General features: G+C 50.2%; 1 protein-coding gene across 1 annotated transcript in view; it reads left to right on the top strand.

The window, feature by feature from the left end:
• EML5 (EMAP like 5) overlaps positions 1–16,175 on the top strand; it is a 300,424-nt gene that overhangs the window by 189,993 nt on the left and 94,256 nt on the right. Inside the window, exons 23-24 of the mRNA XM_054025269.1 lie at positions 1,753–1,884; positions 2,505–2,593. Coding sequence (XP_053881244.1) covers positions 1,753–1,884; positions 2,505–2,593 — 221 coding nt within the window. The remainder of the gene's footprint in view (positions 1–1,752; positions 1,885–2,504; positions 2,594–16,175) is intronic.

Raw genomic sequence — 16,175 nt, 5'->3', positions numbered from 1 at the left:
AATATTACACATGCCTTCCTCTGTGAAGGAAAGAATGGTCGGATTTTCAAGTTTTCACTTCTGATTGTTCCTTAAAGATACAGGGGTTGTCTGTGTCAGACTATGGGAATGTTTAGTCTTACAACCAGGTGTAGAGTGCAAACACTGCACACCCAGCTGGGAGGGGTATAACTAGCAGTGTATACCAGTGGCTCTCAACCTTTCCAGACTACTGTACCTCTTTCAGGAGTCTGATTTGTCTTGCATACCTCAAGTTTCACCTCACTTAAACTACTTGCAAAATCAGACATAAAAATACAAGTGTCACAGCACAGTGTTAGTATATAGGCCTGTTTCTTAGCCTGGGGTAGAATTTTGAGTTTGATTTTTGATACTAATGTGTGAACAAAGAACAAAGACACTTTGTTTACTTCTGCCTAAAGAGATGGTGTTTATAGCACAATGAGGTGAGATAAGGAAGAGAGTTAAAGTGTTGCTGGGTATGGTGGGAGTTTAATATACGAGCATACACTTGAAGACTGCCTCGACTCCTATATCAAGGCAAGGCCAAGCAACCAGTCAGGAGGGGGCAAGATGGGATGAGGGGGAAAAGCATAAAAAAAAATACTAAAAAAACAGAGAAAAGGTGACACTGGCTGAAACATAACCTCACTGCTTACCCCCTCCCATGGGGTATAAAAGAGGTGGTACCAAAGCCCTCAGACTCAAGACCCTCCAAAATGGAACACGACCATAAATTGTAAGGGGTGGGACCAAGGGCGTGCACAACAGGTATAATTATGCCTGCTAAGAAAGGGGAGGGGAAGAAGGAAAGTTCTACGGTATACAGAGCTATGGATATGCTTGTTAGATTAACCCCAATAAACATCACTTTGCCTGCACTTTGGACTATGGTCTTCTGCTTGCTGTCTGCTTGACAAGAACCAAGCAAGGGGGAGGAAAGCCCTAATGCACTATTACTGAAAAATTGCTTATGTTCTCATTTTTATCATAAAATTATAAAATAAATCAATTGTAATATAAATATTGCACATCTATGTACTATACTCTGAAATGTAACAGTATAAACAAGCCATTGTATGTATGAAATTTTAATTTGTAGTGACATTGCTAGTGCTTTTTATATAGCCTGTTGTAAAACTAGCCAAATATCTAAATGAGTTGATGTAACCACTGGGAGACTTCTGCGTATCCCATGGGGTACGCAAACCCCTGGTTGAGAATCACTGGTGTAGACAGTGAGGCACTGATTGGGTGAGTAAAGTAGAGTGCATGCCTGAACCCCAAGATATATATACCCTACACATGTGCTCTACGTGCCCAAGCAGTGCCTCTCTGGGGCCCTGTCTACACTGCTCTTTTTAGCAGTGTAGTGTCTTATTGCCTCCTCCTTGCCAGAACCTTTCTTCACATCGAAAGGCTCCAGCAGTGGGGAGCATCTGGAGCCTTTCACTGCCACATATAGTTATGCACTGCAGTGAGTGTAGATGCAGCCTGCCTTTTCCTGCCACATGTAGCTACACATACCCTACATGCCACCACAAGTGTAGACAAGGTCTATGACATTTTTGGTTATTTTGTGATATAGATGCTAATCTGTCAGGGGTTGGTTGTGGATCACCACATCTATTTCACAAAGAGCTGGAAATTGAATTTAACTGAGATCCAAAAAGTCAAAGGGTAATAGCTTATCCACTAAGGTTTAAAACACTGAAGTGATTGAAAAATGTCTTATGTTCCAATTTATTTTAGGTGCTGGAAAATACTTAGCAGTGGCATCATGTGACAGCTTTGTAGACATCTACAATGTAATGAGCAGTAAGCGAGTAGGAATCTGCAAGGGCGCCTCCAGTTACATAACACACATGGACTGGGACATCAGAGGCAAGTAATAATTTGTGGATATAAATGACAACTGCAAAATTAGATTATAGGTAAAGTTTTCAAGAGAGCCTAAATCCTATTTTCAAAAGTGATTTAAGCATGTAGGAGCCTAAATTTCATTGGAAGTCAAAGGGTAATATTCTCTGTTAACCTAAACATGCAGATTATGCTTTATTTTATCTGGTACACCTAGAATGTGAATTTATGATGCCAATGGCAGATTCATTCCTTCAGTTAAGGATGCTGATGTTATGTGGGTAAAAATACCTAATTTAGACACCTATAAAGAAGGCAATTTAATGAAGTAAGATAAAAGTTCTATCTAGATTCTTATATGTCTTACATGTAATGTATTGTTTGATTTCTACTTTCTGAGCAATGTACTGTTGCATATCTTTTCCAAGAAAAGAAATCCTTGCTTTGTCTCACACATGGAAGAATAACTTTTTTCCTCAAGTAGTACTGAATACTAAATGCATGATTAATTTAAAAAATGAATTAAGTGGAAACAAATAATTTGTGGGAAATTAACAGAAAATTTCCAAATTCACATTTGTTCAGTGAAGTTGAATTTCCAAATTGGTGTTAATATACGGGTATGTAATTTACATATTTTACAGGGAAGCTTTTACAAGTCAACACTGGTGCTAAAGAGCAGCTGTTCTTTGAAGCTCCTCGTGGGAAAAGACAGACAATTCCCAGTTTGGAGGTAGGGAAGTAACTCAGTTGAAAACCTGAAGAACTACAGTATAAACTACATCTAGGAGAAAACATCTGTTAGTTATTTGCTGTTCTTTGTTGTCCTTTAATTGTACAGAATATTTTTGTGAACTTTTCATCTAAATAATATCATCCCAGAATGCACACTTACACAAGGGATGTCTTATCCTCCTCCTCATATAAATTAGACATGTATCTAACTATTTGGAAAACAGTATGTATTGTGACAAAGTTCCAAGCCTGTATTGATGAATCCCACACTTCTGGGCAGATTCAGTGGCCTCAAACTCAATAAGGCCCCAATGTGATCTCTCTTTCTCAGTGTAGTGGCAAGAGTCACAGCCTATTCAATTACTTTCACCACCAGCCAATGCAGGAGTTGGGAAGGGGGAATCCCCACAGTCTCTGTTAGGGTGACAAGACAGTAAATGTGAAAAATCAGGACAGGGGATGGGGGAGTAATAGGAGCCTATATAAGAAAAAGACCCAAAAATCAGGACTGATCCTATAAAGGCAGGACATCTAGTCACCCTAATCTCTATTGCTCTGTAGCACGCAGTAGGCACAGTTCAGTCTCCTGCCTAGACCGAGTCTGCTTTCCTTCTCTAGAGGATCTCTGTAGAGTAGGAGGGCAGGGGGAACCCAGGCCCACCCTCTACTCTGGGTTCCAACCCAGTGACCTTAATGGTGGCAGCTGTTGGCAGCTTTCCCTTCACCACTGATGCTGCCTTGATTCCCTGGGCCACTTCCCCCATAGTCCCTTTCTCCTAGCTTTACCCTTACCTCAAGGTTCAGCAATGCTTCCTCTCCTCCAACTCTTTCACCTCAGCTCTCCAGAGGGCACTGGAAGGAGAGCTTTTAAACAGTATAAGTGGGACCTGGATTGGTTCCAGCTGTCTCCATTAGCCTAACAGCCTTAATAGGTTAATTGGCATCAGGTGTCTTAATTGGTCTGGAGTAGCCTTTGTTTGACTATCCAGAGGACCTGCTCATTCAGAAGACTGATCAGTCTGCCTTCCAGTCCTTTGAGGCCGTCCCGTTGCCCCGCTTGCTGCTGTGGGGAGGACCCTGCTGGTATGACCTCAGAGGGGAGTGTGAGGCTCCACTTTTTCCACCATTTTTGGGGCCTCCCCTAGCTGGGTTGCTGCTGCCCTTGCTACTGCTTCTGGAGAGCCTGTTACTGCTGCTGAAGCTGCGGAGGGAGTGGGGGAGGCCCTGTTTTGTGGAGGGGGTTTGTAACATCCTTGCTTCTGTGGTGGTAGGTGCCGTTGTAGTGGGGAGCTGGGGGACTGGCGTGGAGCTCTCCCCTTGGTCTGTTCACTCCCCTATTGCCGCCACCACCCCCTCCACCTTCCCAATTACTATCTGGCTCTGCTCTCCACTCCCCAGCCCAGCAGTTTGTTCTGTCCTTTTTCCCATCTTGGGACAGTAGCCGCAGGGAGCAGGCACTTGTTTTTCGGGCACACGTGGGTGCACTTTCCCTCTCCGCTCCCTTGAACTTGCCCTCCCTCCCCTGCTGCATTTGGCTGGTGGACTCCCTTTCCCTCTGCCTCGCCCACTGTCCTGTTCTTGCAGCTATTTGTCCCCTTTCCCTTTGCTGCCTTCCCTGTCTGCCCCCTTCTAGCCACCCCATTTGCTCTGTTTTGCCCTGCTCTGTTTTTTGCAGGGCTTCTTTCTTTGTTGGTCCTTGGTTAGTTCGTTTGCCCCGCCCTTGTCCCGCAGTGCGGGCATAGTTGCCAGCCCCATTTCCTCCCTTTCGATTTGGTTTCTTTTGAACTCACCCTGTTTTTTGCTCCTCACCTATGGCATACTTGATCTGACCCGTCCTTCATTCCGATCCCTTGTTGTTTCCCCCCCTCCCAGTTTACCTTCTTTGCCTGCATGCCCACGTTCCAATTTGAGTGCCTGAGATTCCTCCCTTTTTTCGTTAATCTGCTCACTGTTTTAGTTCTCCCCTCCTTTTCTTAGTTCAGCTGGGGAGCCGGTTTCTTCATCCTGTGCTGGGAGTTGTTTTCCTTGTTTTCCTGTGTCCCTTTCTGTTGGCGCCTCTCCACCCTGCTTTCAGCCTAGCAGATGGGGTGTGGTAACAGTTTCCCCCCCTTCCTCCCTTTCCCTCCCCTTCATCCCTCCCTTCCCTCCGTTCCCTTTGTTTCCTGCCCTAAATGGCTGTCCCTCCCTTACTGTGGTGGGTGATTCGGGGGTGGGACTTCCCGGGACTCCCCTGCAGCTCCCCTTTGGTCTCCCTTCCCACCTTCCATTGTGATGGCTGCCTTGACTGCCGCTGCCAGGTTGACTGCCATTGCTGCCACTGAGGCACTGGCGATGGCGGGCCTGGATAGGGACTCCCAAGACTCTGCTGCTGCTGCTACGACCTCTGCATCCCTGCTTCTGAGACCACTCCCTTGGTCGGTGGACCTGGGCAGGGGGACAAAGAAGGGCAAGGGCCCCGCCCGGAAGGCGAAACCTCCTGTGGCGGCAGTTCCTTCTCCTGCTGTGGCCTGCTGACGGCCGCTGCTCCCTCTCTTCCCCGACCCATTGTTCCCAGCCCTGGAGGTGCTGCTCCTTCGGTCCCCAGGGCGTATGCCCAGGTAGCTGTGACCTCTCCACTTGCCGCTTTGCAGTCTGCTCCGGCCGCCTCCTGGAATACCATTCCCGGTTGCCGGGGCCCCTTTTCTATTATATCCTTGGGAGCAACAGTTTTAGGAAGAAATCACTGGAGACACAGAGAGCTGTAAACCTTGAAAGCAGCCATTTATTGCCACACACTGAACTAACCAAAAAACAGCCAAGACTGGCTGGGCTATCCCCTAACAATCCAACTCAGTTGCCATAGCAATACAAGATTCTATTACCACGACAACCAAATACACAACATATTCCTCCCTTCTTAATAAGAATGTTCCCTGAATAAAACAAACACTAAATTAGAGAAGGAGGGTAGACTGCCTCCATTCCTGGCTAAATCCCAGGGATTATTTTGCCCTGTAACCGTGGGTTCACCCTAGCTAAAGAGCCAGCCATTGAGGAGGCCTTCTGTTTCTAGGTGGATTACGGCAGACTTCTGGTGTTATTGCACCCGAAAGTGTCTTGGGCACGGGCCTGACAATGGGCTCAGGGTTCGTAGGGTCAATGGGTGAGGATGTGGTATCAGCTCGTGCCGGGCAGAGGGGTATCTCTGCCGCCAGCAGTAATGGAGGGGAAAAGTCAGGAACAGGTGACTCTTGATTCGGTGTCTCACCAGAAGTGGGGAAGTGAGACAGCTCAACTGAAGATGTGTCCTGAGGACTGGTATGACCTGGCAGCAGCTGATCTGCATGTTAACGCCAGGTGAGATCCTCTGCAGTCCGGACTGTGTAGGAAACAGGCCCTGTTTGAGTGATGACAGTGGCAGGGACCCATTTAGCTCCAGAAGTATAATTCCAAGCCAAAACCGGCTGTCCCGGGCTAAAGGTTCAGTCTTTTGCTCTGGGTGCATCCTGATGACTTGATCTTGCTGCTGATGTTGCACAATTTGTCGGGGTTCAGAAGGTTTCAGCAGATCAAAGCAAGTGCGCAGCTGTCGTCCCATCATTAGAAAGGCCAGGGATGCTTTGGTCATAGCATGAGGTGTGTTTCCTTAGGATAGTAAGAAGGTGTCCAGATGCTTTTGAATGGATAATTGTCCCCTTGCCAATTTCAAAGCTTGTTTAATTGTCTGCACAAATCTTTCAGCTAATCCATTGGTGTATAGATGATATGGTACTGAAGTGATGTGGTGTATCCCATTTGCCTTCGTAAAATTTTGAAACTCCTGAGAGACTAACTGCGGTCCATTGTCGCTCACAAGCTGTTCTGGAAGACCGAAATGACTAAAGTAGTTTTTGGATAGTACTCTCTGCAGTAGTGGTCTGCATTACAGAGACTTCTGGCCATTTAGAATGGGCATCTACCACCACCAAGAACATGCTTCCTTCAAGGGGGCCAGCGAAGTCAATGTGAATATGTTACCACGGGTTTTCAGGCCAGTCCATGGGTGTAGGGGTGCCCACTGAGGGGCATTCCTCACACCCTGACATGACATACAAGCTCTTGCCTTCTCTTCAATAGCACTGTCCAATCCAAGCCACCAAAAATAGCTTTGTGCAATTTCCTTCAAGCGCACTATTCCCCAGTGACCGGAATGTAGCTGGTCCAACAAGGTCGGGTGAGACCAGAGAGGTTTGTCGAGATGTTCCATGCATCACCAGGTCCATAACTTGGGACAATACTGGGTCAACTCGAGTTGCCTTCTTTACCTGAGTAGCGGTGATGGGTGTATTCTCTACCTGTTTAAAGTAAAAGATTTCTTTCTGGGCAATATCTTGACATTGGACTGGTAAAGGCAGCCTTGAGAGACCATCCGCATTGCCGTACAGAGTGGATTTCCGATATTTGATTTCATATGTGTGTGCGGAAAGCAACAATGCCCAACGTTGCATACGACTAGCAGCTAATGCAGGATGCAGCACAATGCCTGTGTGGGGTCCAAAAATTGAAGTCAGGGGTCTATGGTCTGTGAGAAAAGTAAACTTCCATCCGAACAGGTACTGATGAAACTTGCGAATTCCTAAAACGATTCCCAATGCCTCACATTCGATTTGGGCATAGTTAGTTTTTGCTTTGCTTAGAGTGTGCGAAGCAAAAGCAATAGGTCTCCCTTCTCCCGAAGGCATAATGTGTGATACGACTGCTCCCACTCCATAAGGGGATGCATCGCAGGCCAACTGTAGGGGTAAGGATGGATCAAAGTGCGTCAGAACTTCAGAATTTAGCAATGCATCCTTAGCTTTGTTAAATGCAACATCACAGGCTTCAGTCCACTTCCAGGCCTTGTTGGTTTTAGCAGTGTGGCTAAACTGTGAGTCCTAGAAACGAGCGAAGCTGGCTAACATTTCGAGGTGGGGGAGCCTCCACAATAGCCTTAACTTTTGCAGGGACCTTACGAAGACATGTAGCATCAATGATGTGTCCCAAATATTCAACAGAGGGCTGGAAGAATTCACACTTGTCTTTGTGGATTCCTAGGCCATACTCTTCCAGTCTTTGTAGGGTAGCCTCTAAATTCTTTAGGTGATCCTCCTCATTCCTTCCAGTGACCAGGATGTCGTCCAGATAGCAATAGACACCTGGCAAGCCACACAAGATCTGGTCCATAGCCCTCTGGAATAGGGCGGGAGCAGACGTTATTCCAAAGGGTAGGCAACAGTATTGATAAAGCTCCTTATGCATCACAATAGTCAACAGCTCTTGGGACTTTTCATCGATGTGCATCTGTAAATACGCTTGACTCAGATGAATCTTACTGAACTTGTGTCTCCCAGCCAGGCTGGCGATGAGGTCATCGATGGGGGGAAGCGGGTATTGCTTTGCACACAACACTGGGTTGACGGTGGCTTTAAAATCACTGCAAATCCGGAGAGAGCCATCTTTCTTCACTATTGGAACAATAGGAGTTGCCCATGGGCTATGGGTAACTGGTATTAGGACTCCATTTGTGACCAGGCACTCCAAGTCCGCTTCAGCCTTCGGCCTGATGGCATAACGCACAGTTCTGGCTTTCAGATATTTTGGTTGACTGTCAGGTTTAATGTTCAATGTTACAGTGATTCCCTTCATACTTCCCAGATCCTCTCCAAAAACAGCAGCATGTTTCCTTAGAATAGTGAGCAGACTGGATTCTTCTTTAGTCATTTGGTGCACTTCTGCTCAGTTCAGCTGGATCTTCCTAAGCCAAAACCTACCCATTAAGGCTGGGTAATTACCTCTCACCACAAACAGTGGCAATTTAGCAGCCTGTCCATTGAGCTCCACCTTAACATCCGTAGTGCCCAACATGGGCACAGCTTCTCCTGTATATGTCTTCAGAACTGTTTTTGTTGCTTTAAGTGGAAGATGCTGTAGCTTTTCTTTATACACAGTCTCAGAGACCAGCGAGACGGCTGCACCGGTGTCCAGTTCCATGCGTATAGGTTTGCTGTGCAACATGTGAGCCCACTGCCAAAGACAAAACGTGGAGTGGCTCTTCTTGTGATGAGGTGTCTCCTTGGTCATCCTGGGCCTGCTCTAGGGTATGCAGATTTCCCTTTTTGATCAGCCAGACCACAGGCCTCTTTTTCTTTTGTTTACAGGCACACTCAGTGTGTCCCTTTTTAACCACAGTGTCGACACACCAGGTCCTTACACCAGCATTCTGATGCATGATGATCTGGCTTACCACAGCGGTAACATTCCTGACTCCCCACAGTTTTGTGGGTAGGTTCTTGACACTTTATGCACCCTACAGGATGCACCGATGTATTGCGCCTCCTTTGTAGCTGGTTCCATGGAGACTGCCATGTCAACAGCCTTCTGTAAGGTAAGCTGAGCCTCTCTCAATAGGTGCTTCCGTATAGCTTCACTGTGCAGGCCAGGCCGCACACTAACCTGTCACGTGGGCATCATTTAGTATCTCCTTAAATTCACAGTGTTCTGCAAGCTTTCTCAAAATTGCTACAAATTGTACAACTGTTTCGTCTTCTTTCTGGTCTCTCTTGTGGAACCTATATCTTTCAGCAATTACCAGACCCACTGCTTCCGTGACTCCCTAATGGCTCTCAGGGTCGGTCACAGTTTCCTGCGGCGACCAATGGGGACTGCCAGTGTACCTACCCGTGAGGATTTTCCCCAGCCCTCCTTATGCCAACGACCATCTTTGCCACTTTGAACACCCGGGGCTGTAGGGGGGTCTCCACAGGTGTCAGGTGCTCTCCTTCCTTCGGGAAGGGGGGTTTTCAGTAATTTTCCTGCAGGAGACCCACACGGATCTGGCTGCCGAAACTAGCTGGCAGCTGGAGTGGGAGGACAGGGTGTGTTTTAGCCACCTTTCGGCTTGTCGGGCCAGGATGGCTACCCTGTTCTCCCCTGACCTACAGCCCGAGGTGCTAGAGACAGCTGAGGTCGTGCCGGGTCGCCTGCTGCACCTCCGGGCCCGGTGGAGGGACTGACGTTGAACTTAATTAACGTCTATGCCCCGACATCAGGCTCAGAGCGCGTGTGTTTTTTCCAGCAGGTGTCCGCCTTCCTCAGCTCTCTAGATCCTCACGAGTGTCTGGTCTTGGGAGGGGATTTTAACGCTACCCTCAAGGAGCGGGACCACACAGGGACTGACCAGTGCCAGGCCGCCGTGGACGTCCTCCAGGAAATTATAGATCATCACTCCCCAGTGGACATCTGGCGCGACCACCACCCGGATGATGATTCCACCTTTACGTATGTCCAGGTGGAGCTAGATTGGTTGTGCCATTCCTGGTTGGATTGCATTTACTTATCTCGTCACCATCTTTCGTGGGCCCACTCCTCCAGCGTCCAGCCAGCCTTGTTCTCGGACCACCATTTGGTGGCCGTGAAGGCCTCTCTTACTCCAGAGAGGCCAGGGCTGGCCTATTGGCATTTTAATAACAGCTTGCTGGAAGATGTGGGCTTCGTGGCGTCCTTCTGGGAGTTCTGGCTGGCCTGGCGCGGGCAGAGGCAGGCCTTTCCCTCAGTGCAATGGTGGTGGGATGTGGGGAAGGTTCGTGCTCAGCTCTTCTGCCGTAGCTACACCCGGGGTGCCAGCCCGCGGAGCGATGTGGCAATAGAGCAGTTGGAACGGGAGGTCTTAGAGCTGGAGAGGCGTCTGGCCGCCAGCCCCGGGGATCCATCCCTCTGTGGAGTGTGCCGGGAGAAGTGGGAGGAACTCTGGACCCTTGATGATCTCCAGGCCTGGGGTGCCTTTGTTCAATCACGCATCCGTTTCCTGCGGGACATGGATCACAGCTCCCACTTCTTCTACGCCCTGGAGAAGAAGAGGGGGGTGAGAAAGCACATCCTCTGCCTTTTGGCGGAGGACGGCACCCCTGTCACGGATCCGGTGGAGATGCATGAGAGGGCCAGGGCCTTCTACGCTGGCCTTTTCTCCCCGGATCCAACCGAAGCCGATGCCTTTGCGGTGCTTTGGGACAAACTCCCGGCAGTCAACACGGGCAACCGGGACCGGCTAGAGCTGCCTCTCACTCTGGCAGAGTTCTCGGAAGCCTCCATCTCATGCCCACTAATAAGTCTCCGGGCATGGACGGACTCACAGTGGAGTTCTACCGTATGTTCTGGGACGTCCTTGGCCCGGACCTTGCCATCGTCTGGGCCGAGTCATTGGGGAGTGTCCTCCCTTTGTCATGCAGGCGAGCAGTGTTCAGCTTGCTGCCAAAGAACGGGGACCTTCATGACCTTAAAAATTGGCATCCTTTCTCGCTCCTCAGCCCAGACTATAAGGTCGTGGTGAAGGCCCTCTCGCTGTGACTAGGTGGACGTGGTCCATCCTGACCAGACCTACACCGTCCCGGGCCATACCATCTTCAACAATCTTTATTTGGTCCGGGATCTCCTTTAGCTTGGGTATAGGATGGTCTATCATTCGCCCTACTTTCCCTGGATCAGGAGAAGGCATTCAACCGGATGGACCACAAATATCTCCTGGGCACTCTGCAGGCATTTGGCTTTGGGCCTCTTTTCGTGGGTTTTCTCCAGGTGCTGTATGCTTCCGCGGAGTACTTGGTCAGGCTCAACTGGACCCTGACTGCACCTGCCAGATTCGGGCGAGGAGTGCATCAAGGCTGTCCGCTGTCAGGCCAGTTATATACTCTGGCCATTGAGCCCTTTCTCCGTCTCCTCTGGAAGATGTTGATGGGGATGGTGCTCCGTGAGCCAGGAATGCAGTGGTCGTTTCAGCGTACCGATGACATACTCCTCGTGGTCCAGGACCCAGATGACCTGGTGTGGGTGGAGGCCTGCCAAGCTGTGTACTTGGCGGCCTCCTCCGCCCGGATCAACTGGGTCAAGAGCTCTGGCCTGATGGTCAGGGTGGGTGGCAGGCGAGCTCCTCCACACCCACGCTTCAGGCCATTCAGTGGAGCATTGGTCCGCTGCTCTATCTTGGCATTTATCTTGTTGCCACGCATCTTTCTCCGCTGGAGAACTGGCATGATTTGGAGGGCAGGGGGTTGAGCGGCTGTGGAGGTGGGCAGGACTGCTCCGGTGCCTCTCTCTTCGGGGGGAGGACACTGGTGCTTCATCAGCTAGTCCTGTCCATGCTCTGGCACCGGCTCAACACCCTGTGCCTGGCCCCACAGTTCCTGGTTCGGCTCCAGAAGTTAGTTCTGGAGTTCTTTTGGCCAGGACTGTCCTGGGTCTCTGGGGGGGTTTTGCATCTTCCTCTGGAGGAGGGAGGACAGGGCCTGACATGCTTGCGCACGCAGATCCATGTCTTTCGCCTCCAGGTCCTTCAGAGACTCCTTTATGGTGCAGATAGCTCAGCGTGGAGTACATTGGCGCACGCCTTCCTGCGCCGCCTCCAAGGGCTCTGATATGACCAGCAGCTCTTTTATCTCCACCCGAGAGGTCTTCCGCGAGACCTCTCCAAGCTGCCAGTCTTCTACCAGGACCTCCTCCAGACCTGGGAGCTAGTCTTGGCGACCAGGTCCATGGCAGCTACTGGGGGGCAGATTGCCTCGCGGATCCCCTGCTACACAATCTCCACCTTCACGTGAAGGTGGCGGAGTCCCCCCTCGGTGCACCAGAGTTTGGTCCTGGCAGAAGCTACCAGGATCTGAGACCTCCTGGACTACGACTGGGGGGACTGGGTGGATCGCTATGTGCTCAGTAGGTGCATGGAGCTCTCCGCCCTTGGCACCTTCTTGTGTGTACTTCGGGAGGTGAGGGCAACCTTATTGCCCACTTCTCGACTTTTCCTCAAGCGGGTCCTGCAAGAGGGTATTGCCCACCCCTTATCCCAGGCCCTCGGGATCTCTTCATTGGGCCTCTGCCCCGTGAGCCTTCGAGACCCCCACCCTTTTGTACCCCAAGCTGGCTGCACGATTTGCAGCCAGTTCTGAACCGTGCCACGGGACCATCTTTACACGTTCGTACTCCACACTCCTCATTTCCCCACCCTCACGTCCCACCCCGATACTAAGTGGTGGGACCTTTTACCAGCTGCAGAGGGTGGAGGACCCCGGTGGGGCTGTATTCCATCCTGGTTCCACGGCCCACCGGGGACATTAGTTGGCAGCTCCTTCATGGAGCCGTGAGCACAGGCGTGTACCTACCGCAGTTCACACCACTTCCTGACGCTTGCCCTTTTTGCGGTGTGAGGGAGACCCTGGCGCATGTCTATCAGCAGTGCTCCAGGTTGCAGCCCCTCTTCCAGCTCATCCAGAACCTCTTGTTGAGGTTCTGGCTGCACTTTTCCTCGCACCTTTTTCTATATGCTCACCCCATCCATGGCCCCACGAAGTCGTGGGATCACCTCGTCAACCTCCTCCTAGCCATGGCCAAAGTGGCCATTTATAACACCAGGGAGAGGAGGTTGGCTGGGGGGGGGGGAGGCCTGCGACTGTGGGGCCTGTTTTCGTTCTTTCATCCATTCACACATCCGGGCAGAGTTCCTTTGGGCGGCGTCCGCTGGCTCCTTGGATGCTTTTGAGGAGCAGTGGGCGCTGTCCGGGGTTCTCTGCTTGGTGTGTCCTTCCGGTTCCCTAGTTATGGCCCTTTGACCCCCTACACCTATCCTGTTTTTTTCCTTTGTTGACCCATGACTTGAGGTCTGGGCTCAGTAGCTCCCTCCCAGGCTGGGGGAGAGGCCTTTACCTGTGGGCGGGCAGAAGCCAGGTACTTCCCAGTACCTAATAGGACCACTCTCATGTACTTCTGGTCTGAATCTGTCACGTATCACTCCCCCCTTCTCAACACCAAGGGGTTGGGCAAACTTGGGTCATCATGCAATGCACCCGTGACAGGCCATCTGCGTTGCCGTGGCAACTTCCGGCTCTGTGCTGGAACTGGAAGGGTTGGAGGGATAAGAACCATCTGGTCATCCTCACATTTTTTTCCTTGTCTTGCTGCGTCCACTGAAGAGGGGCATGGTTGGTCATGAGAACTAGCAGGTAGTATCGCACTGTTTCCATGGCCCATTTAATGGCAAGGCTTTCCCTCTCAACCACCGCATATTTCTGTTCCCTTGGGAGGAGTTTCCTCCTAAGGTAGAGGATAGGGTGGTGTTCTTCTCCGACTATCTGGGATAGAACAGCCCCCAGTCCTACTTCGGATGCGTCTGTCTGCAGGATGAACCCATTAGTGAAGTCTGGGGCTATAAGTACGGGGTCACTGCAGAGGGCTGTCCGCAGATCTGGAAATGCCCTCTCTGCTGCATCAGTCCATCGTACTATCTCAGGTACCCAAGCTTTTATTAGGTCCATCAGGGCACTTGCCCTGGTGGTGAAATGGGGGATAAAGCGTCGATAGTATCCCACTTCCCCCCAAAATGCCTGGACTTGTTTCTTGCGAATCGGTCAGGGCCAGTTTTGGATGGCCTCTAGTTTTATTGAGTTGGGGTTTTACTATATCTTGTCCCACAATGTAGCCCAAATATTTAGCCTCTGTTAACCCTATGGCGCACTTGGCGGGGTTTGCAGTAAGGCCAGCACACCTTAGGGTATCTAGGACAGTTTCCACCTTCTCCAGGTGGGTTTCCCAGTCCGAAGTATGAATAACCATATCGTCCAGGTAGGCGGCCGCATAACTGGCATGGGGGTGCAATAGCTTATCCATGAGGTTCTGAAAAATAGATGGGGCCCCATGCAGACCCAACGGGAGGACTGTATATTGAAAGAGACCCTCCAGCGTGGAGAAAGCGGTCTTCTCTTTTGCATCTTCAGCAAGAGGAATCTGCCAATACCCTTTAGTTAAGTCTTCAGTGGTCAGGAACTGGGCATTTCCTAGTCGGTCCACTAACTTGTCTATGTGGGGGATAGGGTACGCGTCGAACTGGGACACCTCATTCAGCTGACGAAAGTCATTACAGAACCTCGTGGAGCCATCCGGTTTGGGCACTAGCACAATCGGATGTAGGATTCTTCGATTACCCCTCACTACAGCATTTTCTTTACTTCCGCTCTGATTTCTTCTCTTTTGGCTGCTGGCACCCGGTAGGGCCTCATCGTTACCTTGACCCTGGGGTTTGTATTGATGTGGTGGTATGTCTCAGTTGTTTGACCTGGCCAAGACAATAATACGTCTTGGTTCCAGTTGATCATCTTGGTCACCTCCTCTCTTTGGGCTGGCGTTAAATTGGGAGATACCCTCACCGGCTTGGGGGTTTTGTTCTCCTGTGGTAGGTCCTTTTGGACAACTACACACACTTCTTGGGTATGCCAGGGTTTTAGAAGGTTGATGTGGTACTTGTTCTGGTTTTCTATGTCCCGGTTGTTGTACCTTGTAATTTACCTCTCCTATAGGTTCAACTACTTCATAGGGCCCCTACCATTGGGCCAAGAATTTACTCTCTGCCGTGAGTACTAACACCATTACTCGGTTGGAACTACCGTACCTTTGCTTGGTGGCTGTAGTGAGTTTGTATCTTTTTGGGCCTTCTCCAGGTGCTCCCGCACTATGGGGGTGACTTGGGTTATACAGTCTCTCATTTGCAATACATGTTCAACTATATTCTTCCCCGTATTGGGCTTCTCTTCCCAAATCTCCCTGGCTATGTCTAGTATGCCCCGGGGGTGGAGACCATATAATAGCTCAAAGGGAGAGAATACAGTGGAGGCTTGGGGAACTTCACGGATGGCAACTATCAGGTAGGGCAACGGTATCCCAGTCCTTTTCATCCCTACTTACCACCTTTCTTATCATGGATTTGAGGGTCCAGTTGAATCTCTCTATCAGACCATCGGTCTGCGGATGGTAAACCGAGGTTCGCAGGGTCTGGACATGGAGCAGAGGTCCTTCATCAGTTTAAACATAAAAGGCGTTCCTTGGTCTGTTAGAATCTCTTTTGGTAGCCCTACCCGGGCAAAAATTTCCACTAGCGCTATGGACTTAGAGGTCGTGTTTCGGAGGGGAATGGCCTCTGGATACTTGGTTGCATAATCCAAGACGACAAGCACATATTGGTGGCCTTGAGTCACCTTTTCTAGAGATCCCACCAGGTCCATGGCTATTCGCTCAAAGGGAATCTCAGTGATTGATAGGGGTACCAAAGGGGCTCCTGTCTGGTCTGAGTCCTGCTTCCCTTCTCCAGGGAATCTCTGTAGAGTACGGGGGCCAGGGGAACCCAGGTCCGCCCTCTATTCTGGGTTCCAGCCCAGGGACCCTAATGGTGGCAGCTGTTGGCAGCTTTCCCTTCACCACTGACGCTGCCTTGATTCCCTGGGCCAGTTCCCCCATGGTCCCCTTTTCCTAGCTTCACCCTTACCTTCAGGATTCAGAAATGCTTCCTCTTCTCCAGCTCCTTTCACCTCGGTTCCCCAGAGGGCACTGGAAGGAGAGCTTTTAAACAGTATAAGTGGGACCTTGATTGGTTCCAGCTGTCTCCATTAGCCGAATGGCCTTAACTGGTTAATTGGCATCAGGTGTCTTAATTGGTCTGGAGTAGCTATTGTTTGGCTATCCAGGAACAGGGACCTGCTCATTCAGAAGGCTGATGTACCTGCCTTCCACCACTCTCTTATATTCTTCTGGTCTGAATCTATCACAGTATA

This window comes from Malaclemys terrapin, chromosome 4, assembly GCF_027887155.1.
Source record: "Malaclemys terrapin pileata isolate rMalTer1 chromosome 4, rMalTer1.hap1, whole genome shotgun sequence".
NCBI lineage: Eukaryota > Metazoa > Chordata > Testudines > Emydidae > Malaclemys > Malaclemys terrapin.
This window is presented reverse-complemented; position numbering and strand designations above follow the sequence as displayed.